This window comes from Melopsittacus undulatus, chromosome 1 (assembly GCF_012275295.1).
Source record: "Melopsittacus undulatus isolate bMelUnd1 chromosome 1, bMelUnd1.mat.Z, whole genome shotgun sequence".
Taxonomy (NCBI): domain Eukaryota; kingdom Metazoa; phylum Chordata; class Aves; order Psittaciformes; family Psittaculidae; genus Melopsittacus; species Melopsittacus undulatus.
This window is the reverse complement of record NC_047527.1, coordinates 7,799,454-7,825,563: the sequence shown is the minus strand read 5'-3', so window position 1 is coordinate 7,825,563 and position 26,110 is coordinate 7,799,454. Positions and strand designations below refer to the sequence as shown.

Below are 26,110 nucleotides of genomic sequence, written 5' to 3'. Positions count from 1 at the left end.
ATCGCTGATGAGGCTACATGTGGGCACTTGGTATCAATCACCTGCTCAACTGATGTGGACACTTCAGGGACAGTGATTGTACTACTGCCCTGGGCAGCCTGTTCCAATGCCTTACCACCCTCTCGGTGAATAAATCATTCTTAATATCCCATCTAAACCTCTCCTGGTGCAGCTTGAGGCAGTTCCCTCTTGTCTATCAATTGTTACTTGGGAGAAGAGACCAGCCACCTCCTGGCTCCATCCTCCTTTCAACCTCCTTTCCTTCATCCAAAAAGTTTACATATTAATGTAAGGTTTATTAGGCACATAAAACTTCATTTAGAAAGCAGAGAGAGGAAAACAGGTAGCTGCACGAAAACAAGCAAGCAGCTCTTGAACTCTTCAGCTGAAGAGTAGGAATACACTGACTAGCCAGAGCCACTCACCACACAGATGCTGCTGCAGCTAAGGTAGTCTAATTCATAGAATCATAGAATAGTTTGGATTGGAAAGGACCTTAAGAACATCCAGGTCCAACCCCCCTGCCATGCCCAGGGGCACCTCACACTAAACCAGGGCACCCAAAGCCTCATCCAACCTGGCCTTGAACACCACCAGGGATGGAGCATTCACAACCTCCCTGGACAACCCATTCCAGTACCTCACCACCATAACAGGAAAGAATTTCTTCCTTATATCCAATCTAACCTTCCCCTGTTTAAGTTTTAGCTCATTACGCCTTGTCCTATCACTACAGTCCCTAATGAAAAGTCCCTCACCAGCATCCCTGTAGTCCCCCTCCAGCTACTGGAAGGCTGCTATGAGGTCTCTACGCAGCCTTCTCTTCTCCAGGCTGAATCTCCAGTAACCCAGTAATTAATTCTAGCAATCTCTAGTCCTGTACAAGGCAGAATTCAACTCCAAGGCTTCAAATCCAAGGGATTATGTTTACATATAAGCAGAGCACTTTTATCCTTTAGAATTTAGCAAGAGAGAAATGTGATGGTTTCCTTTCTTTCCCTCAACTGTCTTCAACATTGATGGGGGAAACACAACATACTTCAACAGAATATTTTGTTAGGAAAATAGAACAAGGGCTCTGTAATTTGCAGTCCTTTGAAATGCAAGGCACTGCTTTTAATCCCTTAAAGTCTAATACCGGCAAGTTGAGAACAGGAGCATGTGAACCTCAGGAATTACTGGTACCTTTTAGAATTATAGCTGAGATTAATATGATACTGCATATTTATGTCATAATAGCAAGCTTAACACTCTCAGGATGTGCCAAAATACACCTCCATGACTGAACATGAAAGTCTTCCAAGATGAAAAGCTGTCCTCATTTCTAGGAAGAAATAAAGACAAATGCAGTAGTGCTGCTATTAATGAAACGATGTTCGCTAATGATGGGAAAGGTGGAAATGCAAACTGAGAAGCTGTCAAGCTGTACAACTCAGTAACCTCAGTGTCATCATATTACAAATGGGAAAAGAACATTGCAATTTATCACATTATGAGCAAGGACTGTATTATTAGCATTACCTAAAGAAACTATGTTGTTGCTAATGATGCAGTCTGCAAATGAGCTCATGTCTTTCCCTGTTGAAACCTTGACATCCAGCTCAAACATCCCTTCAAAAAGCAGAAACTGTAATCTGGTAATTAACTGCAATTAAGAAAACTCCACAGCCACAAACCACAAAACAAACTGTAACAATCCATTTACTCCGATTTGGTTACACCATCTGTTTCACTCAGCTCTATGTGCACTCTGATAAGCTACCATTCTTTTCAAGCAAAAGAAGTAAAAAGCGAAACTCAATGTTCTTTTCAATCCCAGTTGCAGAGTCCTCAGTTGAACCTCACTGTTCCTACATAAACACGACTCCACATTTAAACAAGACACTGAAAGACAAGCATGCAGTCTTTTAAGGCATAAGACTGGTTGATAATTCTTTTACCTCCATAAAAGATTAGGTGCGACTTTGGAAAAGAGTTCTCTCCCAAATTGGTCAGTCTAGAGTATTCAAGATGCTTTATCCCAAGAGTTTGATATTCAGAAGGTCCAGGTGCCTAAAACTTCCTCACCTGATGAGTTTTCACATCGCCATTGACTGCTGAAGCTTTGACAGGATGGAGCAGCTAAGGATAAGCCTCACAAGCTTCACACGCAGGCATAAAGACTTCAAGCCAAAAATCATGTCCCCATTCTGCAGGTGAGCTCAGCTTCAAAAGTTTCCCTCACATGCCAAACACTTGGATCTTAAAACATCTGAATATCCTGCTACTTTCTTCCTTTCTTTGCTGTGCTAACAGTACTTGCTCATTCTGGAGATGCAGGGGCTTTATGCATTTTGATTTGGGCTGGTTTTAAGTTTGTAAAGCACATGGCCATGTTGTGAGCAAATTTATTGCAATGTGAAAGCATTTTTCTTTTCCTTTATTAAGACCAAAGGGATTAAGTGTCACATTCTATACAGCAGTGCTAGGATGTTGTGTGGACCCAGAACTTTATAGTTTTAGAAGGAATTTATTACAGTATTTTGAAAATAGACTTGCAGCAATGTCCCTTCTGTAATCAGTTGAAAACACGTAAGTAAAGGCATGCAGATATATATACTCAAAGAGTGCAATTCCTTGTTTTAGCAGGAACAATTGGTCTAACATTATCATTTCTGTAGTACTCCTATCTCTAGCTGTGATCTCATAAAACCCAAATTTGAGGTAGAACAGCAAGGTAGAATTATGTGGTTCCTTTCTCTTTTTGTCCCATGGATTGCAGGTGAGTGATACAGACCCAGTACAAAGCCTCTATTAGTGCAGCTTCATGTAAGTTAGGATGCTACAACCACCGGTTAAATAGAGAAACACTGCTGGGATCTAGAGGAACCACAATCAGCCACAGAACCCAAACCACATCAGAAAAGTAGGCAGATCCCATCTTCTTCTCTACTCAGGAAAGAGATATTACCTTCTGTGGATATAACAAATTAGGATGTAAAATACTTTGGAACCTCCATTTCCCATGCCCTCTCTTACGCCTTTTGCTCTATGAGGTCCAAATTTTCCCCTTTGTGTACAGATGCTTATACCATCCTGTAACATGAGGTCTTTCCAGAACTAGTGCTCCTAGTTAGTTCCTAGTAAGACCTTTTGAAGAAGTCAGCTTCAAGCACAATAATCTTACCTGGCATTAAATAAGACTCTGCTGCCACTAAAATAATTTGCAGCTTCCTTTTTTTCATTCTTTGCTTCCAAGACCTATCTCCATTCTATACGCAACACAGTCCCAGAAACATTTGATGTGTTCTTAGCTGTGCAGATCAGTTACTCGATTTATGCATGCATAGGCTTTGAAAGACTAATATTTGCCAAGTGTTAGCTTAAAGCCAGAATACTCTTCAGGTGTCAAAAAAAGAGGAAAAAACAGATCATATAGTGTAGTAAATGCTAATGAAAATGACTGGTGTGTGGGAAGAATGTATAATCTGCAGAAACAGGAGCTACTTGACTAACAAAACAGTAACAGCTTGTATCCCTGAACTGAAAAGGTCACTTAACCCTCAGATACGATTAATTGCATAAAAGGAGGTGAATCTACACCAAAAACAATCTGTGCTGTTTAGGTGCTAACAGAAGCAGAGCTTGCCAAGCTACGGATTTAATTCTTACCTTCTCGGTTGTTCTAAATCTAGACGAAAGACAACGGGAGCAGCCATGACCTCTCCAAACAAGCACCTGGTATAAATAAAGCTCTTTGTTTAATTTGTGCTTCTGAAAAGATGCAAATCTTTGGACATTCGCTTTGTAAAGTACCATTGCTTACATTAAAGAGGAAGTACTTATCTCCTGGTAGCATTACAGATGCTATTATTCTAGAAAGAAGAAAATGTATTCATTATGGAGGTGAGAAATCAATGCGCAGCACACAACACAGGGGAAACTCCTTCCTGACTTAGACCTCCTATGTTTCCAACCATTGCATTTCCAAGCAGAGTTAAGACGCAAATTGAAAAGTATTTTTTAAAGAAATAACATTTTTTTTAAAAGGGATAAATTAAATTAAAAAAAATGTTTCTGCTTTAGTGTAGGAAAATGTAATTCATAAATCTCGCCTTAAATCACATTAGGTATGCATGGCCATGACATACTGGAATTAAAATCAACAAAAAAGCCCCAGATCAAAACCCTTCCTCCAAATGCAGGCTTGCCTCTTGCAGATGTAAGTACTGAGTCAAACTGGAAATAACTTACTTAAGAACCCTTGAGTGATGCATAGCAAAACACACTTCTGTTTTCCTACCCCAGGCAGGTAATAATAATACAATACATTGCTGAACTGATTTGGAAAGGTTTTAGGTTAGGAACCTAGCTGTCTCACTTCATACGATTATGATGCTCTTCCGAATGAGGTTTTAACCACCGGTGGGCCATGAATATTTCAGTAAATTCTAAGTAAACCTTTTCAGGCTGCTTTCTTCTCTGTTAGATAACAGAAAGCATTATTCTTGCATATCAACACTGACTTTTAGCCAGTAATTACAAACCCAAACTGTCTTCTGCTGATTAGTCAAGTTGATACATTTGGTGCATCACTTTCTATCACGTTGCAAATGTTACTAAACACTTCATGGCCCATTCTGGTCGAGATTACTGAAGATATAAGAAATCAACACATCTGTGATCAGCTCTGGCCAGTTAAAACCAAACAGCAAAAAGGTCTCCATCCAAACATCCCCGGGGCTTCTTAGACACTTTCAAAATTAAACCAGAGGAAATACAACTACCACCAATGTCAAATGATTTCCAGTTCTTTTCCATCCCTATCACCAGAGTTGAGAGAGAAGCTATCACTAAACGTTTGTACTCTGATTCCACACAGCCTCAACCCAGCAGAATGAGAAGAGGCAGACAACCAACTCACTACATTAACTCCACTTAGTCAAAAGCTTTTTTTCACTCTTCTACCCAGAACATTCACAAGCAAGTTTAATCACATAGAAAGGTTCACCTAGACTTCATGATGCCACTTTCTTGATTAGAGACTATTAAGTGAGGAATAATTCATCAGAGTCAATGCAAACCAGCATTTTTTACTTGGCTCTGAAAGGGAGCCCAACACTTAAGAAATCAGAGCGTTAGAAGACAACATGACAATTTTGTTATTCATTAATAACTTTTATAGCTCAAATTCAAAAATATTAAATCAGAAACAATTCAAGATTCAGGAATTAAAATCTGGAACTATATACATGCATAATTAAGAATATCTAGATTCTTCTCAATATTTACTTAAGCTTTTTGTACAAGTTCTTTCACACGACCATATTTACAAACTTATCTGTTTAAAACATATGAACATACATCTTTTATAGCATTTACAAATTATTTGAATATAATTTTTGGATAATTCGAATATAATTTTTTTCTTATTAACAAAAGAATATTTCACTGATTTGACAGATTTGGTTTCATCATATGGTACTGGACAGGTATTTATCCAGTGGAATATCATTATTCAATTATCTAAACAAAAGACATTGAACTGGTACCCAGAATTATCACATATGGCTTTTAAATACCTCCCAGACTCAAAGGATTATCTCACAATTGCAGCCCATCTGTGATATGTTTCAAATTGAAGTCTTGAGGCTTTGTATGGGTTAGATCCACAACATGTCAAACATGTTCTAGGCATGAACTCAGAAACAAGAAACCTTGTAATCTAAAGAAAAATAACTGTGCTTCTAGTGAATTAAGAACATATTAAGTATGTATGAAATGGGATGTGTGGACTTTTCTAGGCATTCTGCCTTTATAGGATGCTTTATTGTCATGGGATAACATGATTTTGACCAGACAGTCTTTCTGGGAATTTACAGGAATGAAGTGAGAGAGAGGGCCATGAAGATGATCAGAGGGCTGGAGCACCTCTACTAGGAAAAAAGACTGAGAAAGAGAGAACACAGCTCCTGTGGAACCTCACAGGAGACTTCCAGTACCTAAAGGGGCCTACAGGAAGGTTGGAGAGGGACTTTTTACACAGGCATGTTGGGATAGGACATGGGGAAATGGCTTTAAACTGAAACAGGGGAGATTTAGGTTAGATATAAGGAAGAAATTCTTCCCTGTGAAGGTGGTGAGCCTCTGGACCAGGTTGCCCAGAGAAGCTGTGGCTGCCCCATGCCTGGCAGTGTTCAAGGCCAGGCTGGAGCAACCTGCTCTAGTGGAAGGTGTTCCTGCCTACAGCAGGGGGTTGGAACTGGACAAGCTTCAAGGTCTATTCCAACCCAAACCATTCTGTGAATCTATGATTTCTTATATACAGAAAGTCTGAGGAGGTTTTGTACATAATGTGTTACTGATACAATCTAACCAATCAGATCACTATCTAGTAACAAGGTCTCACTTCACAAATTAACTAAAAACGTCAGTTTGCTTACTTTTGTCTAGGAAAAAAAACAACTTTGGCAAATCAAGTAGCCATCTCCTCTGCTCTCTAGAGCTCCTGCACTGTTTGTTCCACAGTTTGCTCTTCTACAGGCTGCATAGCTTCCTGAACATAAACTATGAATTCCGAAGCCTCTCCGCCCTGCGTATAGACAGTGACTGTCTCAATCCCTTCCACTTCATCTGATGAAACTACCAGGTGATGCTGCTCAGACAGCTCCACTGAAGCCTGCTGCAGCGTCTCTTGAATCATCAAAGTGTGGTTGGCTGATTGCTCCTCTTCTTTTACCTAAGGAGAAATTTAAGAGGTTACAGGAATTTCACCTTTCCGAGAAGTACATGGTATTGCGATGATTAATGGAAATACAGCACAGAAATTAGCAATCAGGTCGTTTTGAAAGCAAATGTCAGCCTTACAGAGAATTTGTTGTGAGCACTTCTGATTAATAAGTGTAGAGATAGACAGAATACTGAAAGCAGCAATGCAGCATCTCAGTGATATGCACACGGAGCTGCATAGTTCCACAACTTAGATATTTGGGGACAGCTTTAAACTTTAAGCAGTTGTTCATTCAAATCTGCTCTTACTGAAATAAATCTGTAGTCAAACAATTCCTCTAGTGAGAATTCATGGAAAACCACATGAAACCACATCTGGTGTACCCAGCTCTTTCTCTTTCTTTTTCCTATCCAACCTGTTGCTCATTGTAAACCTTAATAGACTTTCATTAGAAAGCTGTGAAATGTAAATATTACCGAGATAGACTCCTAAGACCCCTGTTTGTGAAGCAGCAATTTTTACATTATTGAAAGGACAGTGACAGAAACAATTGAAAACAACAGCATTTTTACTGAACATTCTGCTTCCTGTCAAAAAGGAAAAGCCAATAGAATTTGGAATTGCATTGCAAAGACTTCACACAGCTTCCTGTCAGTTATTAAAATACAGTACTTATAGGAATTCAAGAACAAATGTTACTTAACGCATCCATACAAAATTGCTATGCAAAGTACCCCAGGCCAGTAAAAACACATCAAAAACTGTAAGTCATGTGGAGGAACTGCATTCTCACAAGTTAGTGATAAAATCATGTACTTTTGAGGATGGAATGGAAGAGCAATTTTTTGGTATGCAAGATATATGCAAAGGCATTTCTTAGATGTTTTCAATACATTACCACTCCTTGTGCTCACTGGAGAGAGCTGTTGCATTTCACAGAACCACAAAATGGTTTAGATTGGAAAAGACCTTTAAAAATATTTAAGTTTGCTTGCTTTTGTCTAGGAAAAAAACCTCAACTTTTGGCTTTGGCATATCAAGTAGCCATCTCCTTTATTTTCTAAGGCTCCTGCACTGATTGCTCCACAGTTGATTCGTCTACTGGCTGCACAGCTTTCTTAACATAAACTTAACATAAAGCCTCTGCACCCTGTGTATAGAGTGTCACTGTCTAATCGATCATCTGTGATCAAGTCCAAATGTTAACCCAGCATTGCCAAGTCCACTACTAAACCATGTTCCTAAGCACCATATCCACACATCTTTTAAATACGTCCAGGGATGGTGACAGCACCAGTTCCCTGGGCAGCCTGCTCCAGTGCCGGACAACCCTTTCAGGGAAGAAATTTTTCCTAATATCCAGTGCAAATGTTCTCTGGTGCAATCTATTTCCTCTTGTCCTATCACTTGTTACTTGGGAGAAATGGCCCCCACCTTGCTCCATCCTCCTTTCAAGCAGTTGTAAAGAGTGGTAAGATACCCCCTTGAGCCTTCTCTTCTCCAGACTAATCCCCCTCCAGGTCCCTCAGCCATTCCCCATCACACTGTGCTCCAGGCCCTTCACCAGCTCTGTCACCTTTCTCTGGCCCCACTCCAGCACCTCAGTGTCTCTCCTGTAGTGAGGCGCCTAGAACCAAACACAGGATTTGAGATGCTGCTTCACCAGTGCCCAGTTCAGGGGGATGATCACGTATCAAGTTCAAGAAAATATAGTTAACATCAGCATTGCTGCTCAAGAGGGAAGTGGCAACAGAAGGGAAGAACTACAATGGAGATTCCAAGCATATGTTTGACTCCTTAGAGACCAGCAAGGAGAAAAAGAGGTTCTATATGTTTGTTTTCCTACTGCTCTTTCCTAATTTCCCTTTTTTTCCCTAAGCAACCATTCCCATTGTTGTACACTGTCTTTTTATTCCATGTTTAAAATATCTGTCAGTTGAAGATTTCAGACACGCACAAACCCCTTAGGACTTCACTTTGAACTTTCACTCAATCCATCAGGCTATACAAAGCTTTTTCTTCAACAGTAACAAGTGTGTCCAGGTGTTAAATTATATGGATGCCTGAGAGTCAGTATGCCTGTAATGTATCAATGAAATATATGTGGATTTTTATCTGGTGAAAGATTTACCATTTAAAGGGAATCTTGCCATTGTCACTGACCTTAATGCAATGGCACAGTCATACTTACTGGCGCTGATTCTGTCTTTGTTGCACAGGATTCAGAGTATAGGGATAAAAAGACAGGAATGGGCTGAAGTCCTTTCCATGTTCTATTTCTTTTACCAAGCATATCTGAACATTTTAATTGAAAGTTACTTTAAACAGCTTCTGCTGCCTGGATGTTTGCCTTGATACAGTAAGATTTGCAACTACCCTCAAAAAAGCTAATTTATGTTGTCATAAAATAGGGGTGCCAACAAGGTAACTTTTCCTAATGGAAGCTTGAGCCCCTCTTTGAAAAGGAAGGACCTAAATCATTAAAAGAAACAGCACTGTTAAAACTCCTTCTCTTGCTCTTCCCCATCCTTCCCATTTTTGTTTTTTTCACTATTATAGAAACCGTAAGTTCTACTGAAAGAAATAGGAATGTTGTGAATTCATACACAGGACTCCCTTTTCATAACTGTCCTCGCCTCTCTCCTGGGGCTACCGCTTCTCTGAGGCTACTTTCCTGCTCCAGTGTCTGCTCCTGCATGAAAGGAAAGAACATACATAAGATCTGCTAATGAAGATCGCAACAGGCAGACAGAAGTCTAATCACCAGCAAATTCAGATGAGAAGTTGCAGTTAAAGAGGTTAGACAATTAAAATCTCACAGCCTGTTATGAATCAGCTCACAATTACAGCCCTTGATGATAGAGACCCTCAAACTAATACACGGAGGTGTCTAAAATTTGGCCCTTCAATTATTTAATACACTGTTCTCCTGTGTTAGTGCACTCTATGTTATTGTCTGACAATGTGCTTTCAGCCAGAAAAATTACACTATGTTTGCTAAGAGCTGCAAGAATGCACCACACAGTCTGAGGAGGATCTTGTACAGTCTCATTTTAGTCACTTTAAACCAAAACCCATAAATAATTTTGAATACAGTTTTGTAAGTGTATATAAATAACGAAGAAAGGAAAATAACTAAAGCACACTTGACAAGAAAATGAAATGAAACCAGAATCTCATTCAAGTCAATAGTAGCAATCTAATATTTTTTTTTCAGTTTCATATGCTTTTGAAATGAAAATGGCCAATACAGAAAGTTAATTTAACCTCCCTACCTGACTTTATCGATGTGGGTTTATTACCCTTGTCATGGAGGGTAAAGAAGACTAATGCCCTTATTTCTGATGGTTCTAGCTTCCAGTGTCTTTTTTGGACAGCTATCTGTAACCCTTTGAGTTTGACAAATCACCACCTTATTCTGGATATTTACATTTCAAATCAGTTCAATGTTTACATGCTTCTGCTTGGTTCCTATTAGATTGTTCCACAGGGAATGATCTCGAAATGTTAATTTACTTTCCTCAGATTGATGAAACAGTGGGACAGCTGCCATTGGAATGAATGAAGTCACTACACTCAATTCTTTTTATTGGCGTCTGGAATCTTTTGAAGAGGAACGTCCAAGACCTCTTTCTGTTTGAGAGGCAGCTGAAAAGCATCTGGCTGCTTACCCTTCTCTGAATGACAGCAAGTAGCTGAAGCCACAAACTGCTGGTGTATTAAATCAATTCAGTACCTGCATTTAAATTCTTTACTAGATAAATGTGTCTCTCAAAAGCCAATGGAACTTCCTCCCTGACGTCTTCATAAGAAATTCAACATTTCTAACTTACAAATGTTCATAATTTAAACATCTGAGGACCATCCAAATACATATAAGTGACATCTCTTAGAGGAATCGCTTCCTCTTGAAACAATCAAGTACTTTTAATGCAAGAGAAACTAATTCCAGTCATTAAGGAGGATGAATTATGCTCTTTCCCATCCCTGAAAAGGAGTACAGAAATACTTGCAGTAAGATGCTAAAGCCTCTTGCTTATTCTAGAGCACATCCTGAGAAATAATATCTTCAATTTTCTTTGAAGCCAGCAGGAATTGCAGGTCCACAGTGTTTAAAATAGTCTTGTTGGGCTAGATCCAAACCCTCTACAGAATCTCTTCCTTTATTTCAGTTTGAATGCTGCCTTTCAGTTTACCATGAAGAAGAAAAATTAATCACAGAGATCTTGCAGGATTTTGAAACCTCACATGGGGTTACAGATGCTCCTATTTATATCATGAGAGAGAACCTTATATATGATATATGATGTACCAGCTTCTCTACCATTTCGCTCAGTGCCATTTGAATAATCTGAACTCTCTTTCTGTTCTAGTTTACATATGGATATATTGTGTGAAAACCACACACAGACACACACAGAAAACACTGCAGTTTGATCATATGAACCTTTATAACGAGCTACAAAACGAAGACAAGCTGGTGCTCCATAGTTTTGGAATAATATGAGAATCGAATATGACAGACTTGCTTTGCATAACATAAAAAATGCAAGCTGGCAAACAAACATTCATACTGGTGAGGCAGACTTTCACAAAGTCTTAGCAACTGGCTGGTGGAATATATCCTGATAGAAAGACTGTGACTAGCACATCATCTGGGAAAAGGCTGTATCACCACATTTCCTTATGAGGAAGTATGGCAACATTGCTATAATTTCAAGAACAGGAATCTTGCTATCTGATTTTAGTTATCTATTACCCCAGTTAAAACTTTCCTTTGTTGGTACTGTCACCTTAAGCATCAAATTGCTCTGTGCCCTAAAGCAACCAGAAACTTGACCATCAACCTATATGTAACTCCATGTACTAGCAAATTTTCTACATGAACACCATCACCAAGCATAGTGCAGTTACAAGTCAGAGCCAGACTGAAATAAAAGGTGTGTTTCTGCAGCCTTTGACATGACAGCCATGGTAACATTATTATTTATTTTTGAAGATTTGTTACACTCCATAATACTGTTCTGTGATCAGCTTCAAGCTGATGTGTAATCTTCACTGTGCATTGCTACTGCTGTCACTTTGAAGAAAGACACTGTTACCATGGTAGGATTTTACTGAAGCCTGAAGAGATCACAGAATAAAAGGATAAAAGGAACTGAAATAAAGGGTGAAACGCATGGAAACCCTTAAGTGTTTCCTTAAGCTTCACAAAGATCTGCCTAGTTACTGGAATACTCGATACACTTACTCTTCAGAGCAAATTATGCAGAAGTCTAGGTTGAAAATAGGTCACTATGCTTTTCAGGAAGAGCGTTAACCCTGCGCTCCAGAGTGTACAGAGCCAGAACATCAGTCCTGTCTCTTATTACTGAATGGGAGAAAAAGGAAAGAATTCAGCAGCCGATTGCTGCTCTTTGCTGTTAAGAGTGCAGTGCTGTGGACCAGAACCTGGATTGCATCAGATAAAGCTACGTGCAAAATGTATTTCATGGCCCAAAGACCTTGTAAGTTCAATATAAAAAGCAGATACAGAAAAAGAAGAGTGGGGGAGTACAACATAAATGAGACAGGAGTAGTCTTGTGTGACAGACATTAGTATCAATACAGCCATATAACCACAGATAATTACTGTCACCATATTTTTGAGGAGTAATTGAGAGAAGACAAAGAGGTACATATTGCTCTTCATTAAGAATCCACATAACTAAGCATAATATGGAATAAGGTATTAAGAAACTTGTTTGAAAAAAGTTACGAGCAATTAAATCTTCATGGCCTGAGCAAAGGTAGGAGTCAAAATCCTCCCAGTTAATGAGAAATGGGTTCCTAAGCCAGAAAGGGGTAAAAGCCTTGGAAATGAAAACAAATGTCTGTTTGATGTGGCATAAAAGAACATCAAGTGAACAGAACTCTGTCGAGAAGGGCAGAGAAAATCAATCTTTGAATTCTTCTGAAAGAATACAAAAGGAGCAAAATATACACTATGAAGGTTAGGAAAAAGGTTTTCTGTTACCAAAACCTTGCCACACAAACCCAATACAAGATTACAGGCTTAAGCATGGCAAATTAGCAGCACAATTGTCTATTAGAATCCCAATCGCAAACTCTGAAAAACAGACAACATGCAGCCAAATTTAACGAGTTGTATGCTGATTAAATTCCTGCCTGAGACCAGGAATCCAAAATCGACTCATCTGCTTCACTAATTTGAGGCAAAAAGAAAAATGCAACTTTGGATAAGGAACTGTACAGAATTTCTACCTTTTGTTTCAAAGGCATCCGGTACAATTCACTATATTATGAAAAATAAAGACATTGATCAAACCAGAAAGCATCTTTCTACAATTACACATTCTTGCTAACAAGCACTGGAAATAGAAGAGCAACAACCGTGAAGAAAATAATGCTGATGGACACAGAGTGAGAAGGGGGAACCCTTTTGAAGCAGTGAGGGATTCAAGAAATAAGGTTCAAGGATTAACAGTATTTCCTGCCGTTTCTAAGCACTTACCAGGCTCTTTCCTACTTATTCTTCAAACTTAGCACTCTTTGCTCTCACCTTTTCCCCACATTGTTATATTTTTTTGGCCTTTAAGCAGGGCAGAACAACTCAACTTGCATGCCATAAACATCCATTAGTTCTTTCAGAAAGAGATCCACACTGGATCACTAGTAACTAACTGCAAAGGACTCAAACTGACAGGGATGCACTTCTCCTGGATGCTGTGATCAGAACTTCAGTGTGGATTTTTGCCAGTCTCAGATCACACTGGCAACACTTCATAACAATGATTTTCTTCTCAGGCCTTTGGTGTGTATGATGTTCCTTAGCAGCCGCATGTTTCCACAGCTGTCACACAAGATTTCTCCCAAATTAAACACCAGAAAAAGTTCAACTTTGATGACAGGTCAGTATACTGACTCTTAGGCAAGAATGAGCTAAAGTCATTTCAGACTCCAGACACCACCTTTGAAAGGCCTCATATACATGACACTTTCAGATCCAACAATGATTTCTATACCCCAATCATAATCCAAGCCAATAAGAGTAAGTTTGCATTTTGGGGCTTTAAAATGATAAGTTGAATCCCAGTTCTGACTAGGACTGGTTATTGCTATGTTGTCAAATTGCTTTCTTTTATAAAATCACCCCTATGGACAAAAAAAATATAAAGTTTCCAATGTCAGAATTTAATTCCTTTTCTTCCAACATCACACTGAGGAGTTGGGGGCTCTGAACAGACAATCTGATCTTGATTTCACCTCCATTATGATCCAGTATTCATGATTTCAGATATTTGCAATAAGACTACATGCAGCCTAGATCAATGAATTAATAAAACACCTCAAACACAGCATCCTTTCTGTCTTGTGGCTTAATAGAAAGCAATTCAGAAAAACATACCAGTATAATATGAAATATACCAGTAATACTGGCCCAAATCTAATTAATACACTGGACATCTTGCAATATGCTAAGAAGACTTATGGATAAAGACAGACTGTTTTTGCAGGCAAAAGTCTGGCATTAATCTGAAATACTACAAGTACTGCACACCAAAGGTATCTGAGCACACAGGTTAAGGGAAGTGCTAAAGCATGAAGGTGGCAGCACTACTGATAAGATACATCTGGATTCACACATAATTTTAAGGATTAAGTGTAAATGACACTTCTATAGGTGAAATGTAAGGAAGAGACAAGCTGTGGGAGAAAGTTCTGGGGGGAAACAGGAGACAAAGAGAGCAACAATATAGTGTAACTTTTACAGCAATAAACACATTCCAGTAATTCAGGATTTAGAAGTTCTTTGATGCAAATATAGAACTATGAAAGGAACTTGCAAGGGCTCACAAAAAATGAGACATGAAGAACTGCTGAAAGAAACGGATAATTTATATAATTTACATAATTTATATACTTAGAGGAAAAGAATACTACCAACATAAGAGCATAAAACTCAGAACTACAGTTAATGTTGTTAAGGAAAAAAATGGAACCAAGCTGCTAAGGATGGATTCACTGAGGCCATTAAAGAACAGTGGAAAACCAGAGACAGCTGACGCTGATGTATGGCTGACATCCTGAATGAATTTTTTTGTCTCACAATCCACAAGAGAACCTGAAGGTCAAGGAAGACAGTGTGGAATAAATCTTCCAGTAGGAAAGTGAAATATGAACATTTCTTAAGATCATGTCAAGGTAAACCATTAGGAACCCAACATAATTAAAACCTGACAAAGTCGTAGGTACAAATGAGCAATACCCCATAGAAAGCTATTCAGAATTGGAGAAAAAAAGAAAAGCTGACACTACTGAGCAGGAGAGGATTACAGTCAGGTTAGCAACATTTAAAGACTTCTTTCCCTCAACTTAAAAATGGTTGTGGCTGTAATTCTGAAGCAATGTTCTGGTGGGAAGACAAGAACTGGAAAGCAACTAAAGCTGTGGAGCAAATCAAACAGACTTTGATAAAACACTGATTTTCATTGAAAATTAAAAGAGGAAAGAAAGTAAGAGAAAAGTGAAAGGAGAAAAATTTAAAAGAGGAATCATCATCATCTACAGACCCCCCCTGGTCCTTCCACTTCCACAAAGCCCACAGAAGGTAACTAAGCAGTCAAGTGGGTGGTCAGTAGCCATACTGCCACTTGATCGTCCCCTGGGAAATTAGAGATCTGCACACTTCTGGACATATGAAGTGAAAAGTCACTGAGGCTACCAAAGGAATAAACGAGGAGGCATTCCAGTGCGTGCAAGAAACATGTTAATACAGGAACAGCGCTTTGAGCATCACAGTAAAGTGTTAGTAAACTCCAGCGAAAGCAAAGGTAGCACAAGATCACTCAACTTGAGATGCACTGAAATTCTTCACTGCTTTTGTTTCTGTGCAACTTCAAGTTGGGGGGGGAAGGAGAGAAATGCTTTTTATTAACAAAACCCTGAGGCAGGGGAGAAAACAAATAAGAAAAGCAGCAAAATATTCTGTGCTCTGAGAATGTAATATTTGATTTGACAGGAGTGGAGATTGTGACAGTTCGACACTGGACCAGTGAGAATCACTGATGTATACAAGGCAAGGGAAAAAGAAGTGACCACTGCTTAGCAGCTTGTAAACTCCAAAGCTGAGAAATATGGATTAAAAGGTCAGGGGAAACATTAATTTTGAATATAAAAATTTCTCCACAAAAAGCTACCACTAAATTCAGGTGGCCTAAAAAGGAAGATGAGAGATTTTTAAGATGAATCAGACATTGATCAGATTTAATAACTGGAGGAGGAAGAACCACTGAATTTTCTTAATAATGTGTTCTTAAAGCTTAACATTCAAACATCAAAACGCAGGTTTCTGTGAAGAAGTACTGAGCAGAAGTCTTGATGTTTGCAGTCCAAAGCCACCTCAAATGTACAATTATTTCCTTCTACTTGCTGATTTTGCGTATCTTATCATCCTTCATTTGTGAAGTGCTTCATTAACACTGTGCTTTGCAAATACTTTTAGCCAAAACTGTGCAGTACCAAACTTTAAGGAAAACAGATGCACATTAAAGTACTTTTACCAATATCTCATAAGGTCTGTCCCATTTTAAGAGGAACTATAGTGCTGCCTACCATCAATTCTACCAATTATCAGTTCAATTCATCATTTTTCTGGAATAAGAATTCATGCAAAACCCTGAAATGGATCAATTTTATATATGCTTTTTTTGATCCTGATCTGTATTTTCTGGTCTTGCACAATTTTCCTGGAAACAACAAAATTAACCACAGATCTTTTCAACCAACTACAACTCAATTGGATTTTTCTTTATTTATATCAAGTGTGAGTGCTCACAATAATTTCTGTCTCACATAAGTGACTGCTATAAAGGAGCACCTGCAGTATTCTTCTTGGAGCTGTCATATGCCCACAGATCACTTGTGTTGCCACCCTCAGTGTGAACTCAGACTGAGAAGTCTCATTTTCTCCCCAGAGTACATGACTTTAGGACCCCACAAGTCTGTCAAACCTCAGCCACAGGACACCACTGCAAAGGCTAATGACAATGGTTCACCCTTGGGTACAGTCCTACATCACTACACTACATAAACAATGCCCTTCTGTGCTCTTCTGTACCTGGATCAAAGCTGTGTCATGGACCTCCTGATTCTTTCAGATGACAATGGAACTAAGCGACCATGCACAATGCAGGTATAGTAAAAACTTTGAAAATACCTGCTAGAAAAAAGGTCTATTTGCACACACATGTACATAAGTATTTGTATTTGTCGACTCATAATTTACATACATGCAAAAATGTCGGCATTTTTACATGTGTATAAATGTCGGCATTTTTGTATGTGTATATATCATAGAATCGTAGAATGGTTTCAGTTGGAAGGGACCTTAAAGCTCATCCAGTTCCAACGCTCTGCCATGGGCAGGGACACCTTCCACTAGATCAGGCTGCTCCATGCATGTCCAACCTGGTCTTGAACACTGCCAGGGATGGGGCAGCCACAGCTTCCCTGCTCACCCTCACACAGAAGAATTTCTTCTGAATATCTAATCAAAATCTACCCTCTCTCAGTTTAAAGCCATTACCCCTTGTACTGTCACTATTTGCTCTTGTATATGTATAAACATGTATGTGTGTGGGCATATAAGCACACATACAACATGCAGTAAAAGATTACTTTAGGGAAAAAATCCATACGTGCCTTGCACGGTCATTCAAAATTTAGCCCTTTCAAAGTAATACTCATTTCATAATCTGTGAAAATTGAATATAGCTTGTTTAGAGAAGAAAAGAGCTCTTACCTGCTTCACCACTGTGACAGTGCCAGGTGCCATGGTAACTACAGAAGCAACCGCTGTGGTGTCATGGGTTTCCGAACCCAACTCTATGATTTGCTGCAGGATGTTTACAGCTGTTGGATCAAGCCTTTCACCTGATCAGAAAGACAGTAAGCATAAGATCATTGCAGTAAAACAGCTCTAAGGGTATGTGAATCTAAGTGCTAGAAGCAACTCTTTCCCCTCCTGCTTTAACTCTGACTCACAGTGCTGTTCATACATTTCAAATAGCTCAATAATATGACAACTCAATAACAGATCCATGGCAGGAAAGTAGTCACAAACCAAATTTGCCTGAGGAATGTATGAACAGAAAATGAATCCACACTGATCATTTTCATGCCTATTTGAAAGAGATCTGAAAGAATCCACTGGATAAATAAACAACAGGTACAACTCACAGCAGTAATTGTAAATTAGGAACCTGCCAGAGTTTACAAATCCTAATGGATATTTGACAGACATTCAGCTGAAATAGAAGCTGAACACTATACCTCTATAACCACAATAGCTATTTGATGTACTACAAACCTCTGCTTACCATCTGTCTGGCCATCTGCAATAGCCTTCAATGTAAAAGAATAACTGTGATGGGGATCTGGGTTAGATAATTCCATTTCAAACAGAAAGTACTTGTATTATGTACACAATAAACAATTTTAGCTGAGTACTGAAAACTGTTTGCTTGTTTTAGCTTTTTTTTTGCTATACAACTGCCTTTAGACAGCATAATACTGGCTTTCATACATAGAGGCAATATGCTGAAAGAGTATCTGAAGTTGGATGCACTAAAGAGCAAGTCATTCTACTCTGCAAACTAGATATTCATTCTTAAAATCAAAACTTATGTACAGTATATTCCACGATCGTGTGTATTTTAATTTAAAGGTATAAAAGCTTAAGTAAAGTTCCCAAGAGATTTTCCCAGTCATTAAAATAAAACAATATACAGAAATTGTCAGTAACTTAATTGCAACATGCTTGGAAATGCCATTAAAAGTAGGCGGGTTTGAAATGTATCTGCATTATAAACTCTAGAGACCACAATGGTAAACAACTGTAAAATGCTATCTTCTGCTAACCAACACATTTCTTTATATAAGTAAACTCAAAATATATTAACACCTAGTCTAGACTCTGATGTTTTAATACTCTCAGAAACCTGGAATTTTTTCATCCTCTTCCAGTTTTGTTATTTCCCACTCAACAGTCATTACCTAATCCCACTCTGATTCTTCCTCAATTTGATATGGAAGAGCTTACTCAGTTTTGTGTGCCATCAGAATTAAGTTTGTTAGTACTGCCTTGGGAACATGGTAAATGAGCTATTCCACCGTGTCACTTCTGCAGTCTGGCTGACTTAAGCAGGGAGAAAAATAATAGCTAGAGAATTGCCATTAGATACACACCATCTATGCTGCCAAAATAACTGATTTCACAATGCATTTAATAATACAGGCAGGAAATTCCACACCCCTAATAACTGAGTGCAAAACCATGCATAATAGGTATTAATGACTTAAGGATATAGAAATTCGTAACAAATGGTCATTTCTTATTATTTATCCCCAAAGAAAAATCCTAAAAGTTCTGGATGGCAAATTTCATCTTTTTTAATAGTTTGACAGCAGATCGTATATTGGCCAGTATACTCAAAAGAATAATGTGTTCACGAAAAGATGTATTTTGTGTTCCAACTTAAAAAAAAGGTAACTTACCATTCTCAGAAGTGTATCTAAGGTTCTGTAATGCAGCTACAGCAGCTTGAGTGCCCTGAACATCTTCTCCAGCCTCTGTGATATGGAGATATTGAGTGGATGCTTCTTCAGAAACTTCAGCAGTTAACTTGAAAACAAAACCCAGCCAAGGCATGAATAATCACACTTCCATTTTAGCAATCTGGTGACAATCAAAGTTCTGAGTTTAAAGGAATGACTTTTGGACAACAAATATTGTAACTGAACTTATGGAAGTACTGAAGACTCTTCATTAGGGACTGTAGGGGTAATGGGTTCAAACTTAAACAGGGGAAATTGAGGTTAGATATAAGGAAGAGGTTCTTTACTGTGAGGGCACTGAGGCACTGGAACAGGTTACCCAAAGAAGTTGTGAATGCTCTATCCCTGGCAGTGCTCAAGACCAGGTTGGACAGAGCCTTGGGTGACATGGTTTAGTGTAAGGTGTCCCTGCCCATGGCATAGGGGTTGGAACTGGATGATCTTAAGGTCCTTTCCAACTCAAACCATTCTATGATTCTAAGTTTCTATAATTCAAGAGTATTACATGGAAGCTGCGATATCATCCAGAGTTTTCTTCCAGATTCTTCTTCAAAAGTTGTTTCAAGTATGCTACACTGTTGTGACTTCAATTTTGTTGCACAGGTACTTTAGAACTAACAACTGACTTCTGCTGTATCAGGGTATGGTAAAGACCTTTTTGGCAAAATTGGTCTGTAACAGACGTCCTTGCAGATCTGGTAAAATGCCTGTGAAGTCTGAAAACAGCATTTTATATCACAGAAATTATTCTTTCCATAATTGTGTTTTTTCAAGACAAGCTGTCAGTATGCATTCCTGCTCTGATGGGACATCTCTATAGCCATCTGGGGAGCAGAGACATTCTTGCATCCGAGATGTCCTCTAATTATTTCAGGTATGGGCATCTACTGGGAGAGTGTATAAGAGAACTGTTTGCGAAATTCATGTGGATACAAGACTTTGAAGAGCTACATTTTAAAATCTTTGGCCTTTTTTGGATAACTGACCATGCAGAATCTACTCTTATTTTTCAAGGACTTAATATTCCACCTGTGGATACTCAAAACCTGTTAAACAGGAACTGCGGGACGGCTCCTTTGAATCAGGCATTAGATTTATAACAGGGGTTAGACTGCCTGAAATTTAGCAGAACAAGTCTTAAAGTGTGGAGGTCAGTCAGCTGCATTTGACTTGTGGCTTCTTCCTCTCACTGGACACCAACAACAGCCTACTCGGGCAGGGGCAAAGACTCAGTTTGCCAACTCTAATGTTTTACATATACGGGTCTACACAGTTCTGTGGTTTCCCCATAGCTTCTGCATCTACAGTCAGCTCTGCTCTTTAAGACTAACAGTTTTCATTTCAGAACAAACTGCTATGCACATAACAGCAGAGGAAAGCCTGACCTCTCAAGGGCCCCAAACAAAGAAAATTAAAGTTGTTGGCTTGGTTTTTATTAACCCAGCTTCTTGGGTCTAACTTACATATTTTAAGGTCTGATCTTTGTGATGCTGTGATTTCCTGAATACTTTGGATTGAAGCTGAAAACGCAGTACAAGTGACAGAAGACTTACTATATATTTACTCTGTATAACTAGATTCTAGATTCTAACCTTCTCTGGTCCAAGCCCTAAGCTATTTTCATCAATTCAAAACAAGCTTGCAGCTTTGTGCATCTTGCAGCAAACACCAGCGACTGTTTAGCATGTAATAAAATGCAGTAAGTTTTTAAATTTCACACTTTTTCACTAAAACTTTCACCCTTTCTGCTGCAAATAGAGGACTGGATCCCTAAAATGCAGGAATAAGCACTTACAAGGATGTTAATCGTACCAGTTATTAAAGCAGTCGAGCTTAACAGTCATAGAGAAGTATGCATCCAAAATGGAGATTAGAATATATGACCTCCTGATTGCATATAAGGTCAAGAATACTTTTTGGAATACTTCTTATTCTTATCCTAACTTTTCTCCCTATATTTATTTAAAATCTTGTGCCAAAGCCATGGCAACTTTGCTTTACCTCCCACTTGGTCTCCCCATCTTGTTCCACTAGCTTCATTCCATGCTTGTTTTTAAGGTGTCTGTTGAACTCCCATTTTGTGCCGTACACAAAGCTGCAGACAGGACACTTAATGCCACCTATAAGGAAACACAAATAAATTCCTTGAGTTATTTTCATACAAATTCTTTTCCAAGGCACTAAGAACCCATTTAATTTGACCCCATCTTAATCAAGCCACACAACTGTAATTTAAGGGGCTTTTCTTTAGCCATCTGCCCAACATGAAAAAGGGGAAGAAACAAAGTAGTTGAACTTCTATAGTGCTTAAGGGCAATTCTGGATTAATGGTAATGGGAAGAGTCTGGAACAACTCGTATATCTAAGAAGCTGCTGCAGCCCTGATTTCCTGACTGCATGCCTCCCTTTGGTGGATGTTAAGTTGCAGGAATGCTGTTCCTATCTTTCCCCTTCTCTACATCTCTCCCTGGGGAACCGCAGCCGCAGACCAATTAGAAAGAAAGATCACAAACAGACAGCTCTCTGCATTAGTCTCAGATACAGCACAACTCCTGCAATATGTCCATGTAAGAAATATTGGTTTCATCTCTCAGGAGCTAAATGTTAAGGGAGTAGCCAAGCTATAACAGAGAGAACATGAATTACAAAGTAAATCTCTCCTGAGTGAGATCTTGTACCTTCTTTGCTGACAAAAGCCATTCCAGAAGTGGCATGTACATTAAAAAGTGAAAAAGTTTGTGGCCACAAAAAACACTGCAAACATAGGGGATGCTTCAGTCTGTGCGTAACAGTCGTGTTTCTGGCTGCAATTCAACAGCAGCTCTAGTGGAGACTAGTTGAAGTTTCCAAGTGAAGTTTCTTTCAAGTCTGAGGGTGTCTGACCTACATTCTGCTTTAGGCCCACCAAAACCAAAGCTTAACATGTGTTTTATATAATTCTGAACTAATGCTTCTGCACTGTAGATACTCTTTTATTTCAGACCATACGGCTCCACAGAGACTACATCTACTCCGTTACACATCATCACAGCTTCTAAATGTGGACGCTTGTATAGTCCAAAAATCTACAAGACTGGGGTCTGTGACAAGCTCCAGCTTTAATTACTGTTGTCTTGCAAACCCCTGCTTGTGCCAGCCTTTGAGACACAATGCAAAACCACAGTGTACTCTTTCAGTCAATGTTGGGATTTCTTTTGAAGTGCTTATAAACACTAAGATCTCAATATTCAACATACACAATAATGGCATTCTTGAATCATTTTTAAAACATGTATCTTCTCTAAGAAAGCTGTTAGAGTTTTCTCAAGTTTCAAACAAACAGCATTTTTTGGCACATTATCAAAGCAAACTGGAAGAGTTAACATTGTAATGTCATCTCTACCCCAACTGTCTCCGCTTTTGAGAGTTTCTACTGTTTATGTTACTATACAAAACTGTAAACCTAAGTTTTCTATCTGTAAAATAATGCACAGCATGAATTTAGCACAAGGTTTACAGTATGAGTGTGCAGGATTGCAGATAAAACAACTGAGAATGACAAAATCATAAGCAACCAATTTTCTACAGTAGATTGAACAGCTTTTACTCTTTTTCCCCTGATGAAAGCCAATGGGTCAAATGTCACATCTCAGCTGCTTGTACTTATGCAAAGAAGTATTGCTCTTTCCCCCCCCCTGTTGACTAAAGCAGAACAAAAATAATCTGCAGGTGATAAATGGTTGCATTAGGTGATCAGAACTCACTCTAACAAATCTAATGGCTAGGGAAGTGTTATGCTACTTTAGAAACTATGACACCAGATGGCTGACTCCACATTATCATGGCAAATGATGACACTTACCTATCATGTCCAAATGCCTCAAATATACCCTCATAAGCTGGTTATAAGCCAAGTCCTCACTGCACAGTCTTTTATGAATCAGGTAATTAGAAAAGCATTCTGGTTTACATTAAAGGAAACTCACCTTATGGTATTCTACCAGGTGAAAAGAACTAAACTTTTTCTTTTGATAAAAACAGAATATAACTACACCCAGTCACTAGGGTCTTTCACTGTGGATGAGGCCCTTAATCGTTTAGTGGTGGACATGGCAATCCTTGGGTAAATGTTGGACTTGATGATTTTAATGGTCATTTCCAACCTAGCTGAGTCTATGATTATTCCTATAGGAATTCCCCTCCTTGTTCTCAATCTATTATAACTCTTCATCAAGCTTGACTATTACAGCAGATGCTCAATACTGCATCTCTAGACAAAACTGAGAAAGTTTCCCTATTAAGGGAAACTCAAAAGTTCAGAAAATAAAAATACTCTGTTCAGATTGGGACAAAGATATTATCAGTTACACAAAATGAAATTAAATATTCATTTCACACCAGTCTGTGCTAATGACAAAAACCTGCTGTTGTGAAAGAGAGGACGCATTTCTGCATTACTCTAATACTGAAACTATAATAACAATACAGAGGCAGAATTAAAGCTGTTCCCTCTTCTATGAATCATTCATTTATTCATAGCCTCATTCTAGGAATCTTTGAGATGAGTCCAGCTGTCTACATTCATACAAATATTTCCAATTAAGATTATCTGCAATGCAGTCAAAAAACAGTTGAGAGTAGAGAAGACGAACAAGTATGAGGCCATTCACTCCAGGCTCAGTCCGTAACTTAGAATAAGCAGAATACAATATGAATAGGTATAGACAGCTTTTACTAGACATTAACCTTTGTTAGTTTCCTTTTAACATACATGAAGGGCACCATATACAGTAAATCTGGATTTAATAAGGAGCTACAGAACAATGAAAAAGAAAAGCATAAATGTGTGTAAACAAACATGTAACAATGGCCCCAAATGGATGGGGAGAGGAAGATGAACATCATACTCCTCCCAGCAAAGAACTCCAGATGCTGCTAACTTACCAAAAAACCCATTCCAATGCTAACATCAGAGGGAAAGCACCCTTCTCAGAGAAACAGTAGAGGGGTGAGCACAGCACCAGGCAGAGGAGTAAAAATTAGAATCATAGAATCATAGCATAGTTAGGGTTAGAACGGACCTTAAGATCATCCAGTTCCAACCCCCCTGCCATGCCCAGGGACACCTCACACTAAACCATATCACCCAAGGCTTCATCCAGCCTGGCCTTGAACACTGCCAGGGATGGAGCATTCACAACCTCCCTGGCCAATCCATTCCAGTGTCTCACCACCCTTACAGTAAAGAACTTCTTCCTTATATCCAATCTAAACCTCCCCTGTTTAAGTTTGAACCTGTTACCCCTTGTCTTGTCCCTAATGAACAGTCCCTCCCCAGCATCCCTATAAACATGTGTTACTATTTTAATTGTATTAATAATACTATTGACTCTTCTCCTGTATATTAGTACTCTATTGTTTCTTTATAATAATATATCTAGAATAATAGTGATTCTTGAATTAGACTGTTAAAATTTTCATTATTCTAATAATATTTATACAGATAAGGTGTGCTTCCTTTAACCAGAAACCAGATTATCAGTGTAACAATTTACAACTTGTTTTACCTGTGGTCTCTTCCCTCTCCCCATTTTTGTAGTGGAGAATGATTTGCTGCCATTTACTCTTCAGTCTCTTCCCTCACATTTGCTCAACCTTACCTTGAGTTCAACCTTGCCAAATTGTCATAGAAATTTATCAGCAGAATGATAGGAATTCATCATTCATTTCAAGAAGTAGTGATACTTTACTTACAAAAGGAGACAAACATGAAAATGATAAATTCATGCAACAAGGAATAGCACAGGCAAGGTCAATCACACCACCCTTTTGAAACCAAGAACTGAATGAATGGTAAAAAGTGGCCATTTCAGAACTAATAAAAACTAGCAATGATTTACCACATAACTCCCAATAAACCAAGGAACACATATCACACAAAAGTTAACTTTACACCAAACTCACTTCAGCAAATAATAAGTCTACTATAAGGTAGATATGTACCTTGTTGGATCAGGGCTTCTGCTGCAGGCTCCCCAGATCCTACGTTTACATACTCTTCATTAGGATGCTTTCTGTTGTAATGCCTCTTCAGGGAACCAGATATGTTGCAGGAATAGTGGCAGTGTGCACAACGGAAAGGCTAGGAGCAGAAAGGAAAAATTAGACCACATTTCTTGTCCTTTTCAGGATGCAGGTCTAAAGCTGCAATGTTTCCAGAAACCATGAAAATTTCTGGTTTAGGCATCTTCCAAGGAGACCTTCCAAACTTAAATACAAATGGAAGTTGTAACTAAATGCTACCTAAAATTTGGTACTTTTTATTACATGCATGACACCAAGTATTCTGACCATTATAAGTTTATTATCTACTTTTTCTAATTCAGGAAACTGTGGTTTGTAATTGATGATCGCAGGCCTGACCACGTGGAGCCTTTTCTACTACAAGGAACCGACTCAGCTGCCATGAGCTTTGGTCTGAAAAGGGAGGTTAAGAGAGATAAAACAACTGGAGGCACAATATGATTGTGCAGCCAACCTCATTCCACAGGTAACTGTACCTGACAGGGTTGATCCCTTTCCTTTTCTCTCTCCAACATGCTTCCAACAGCTCCTCTTTCACTGGCATGCACATTCATCTGACCATTTGGTAAAGTAAGAACTAAAATAACTGATTTTTAAGGATACATCTGCCTTCAACTGACAGGGGGAGACATTTCTAAGGAAAAAAAAAAAGCTTAGGAAAACAAGTATTTGTGCCTAATGTTAGCCTTTGAGAAGAACCTTCTCACTGAGAGACACAGT

General features: G+C 38.7%; 1 protein-coding gene across 1 annotated transcript in view; it reads right to left on the bottom strand.

Annotated features, from left to right (window-relative positions):
* Positions 1 to 6,175: 6,175 nt before the first annotated feature.
* The window catches only part of ZFAT (zinc finger and AT-hook domain containing), a 74,006-nt gene continuing 54,071 nt past the window's right edge, over positions 6,176 to 26,110 (bottom strand). Inside the window, exons 12-16 of the mRNA XM_005143809.4 lie at positions 25,310 to 25,448; positions 21,329 to 21,447; positions 19,268 to 19,394; positions 17,514 to 17,644; positions 6,176 to 6,718 (exon numbers count right to left, since the gene is read on the bottom strand). Of these exons, the coding sequence (XP_005143866.3) occupies positions 6,479 to 6,718; positions 17,514 to 17,644; positions 19,268 to 19,394; positions 21,329 to 21,447; positions 25,310 to 25,448 (756 nt within the window). The 3' untranslated portion in view covers positions 6,176 to 6,478. The remainder of the gene's footprint in view (positions 6,719 to 17,513; positions 17,645 to 19,267; positions 19,395 to 21,328; positions 21,448 to 25,309; positions 25,449 to 26,110) is intronic.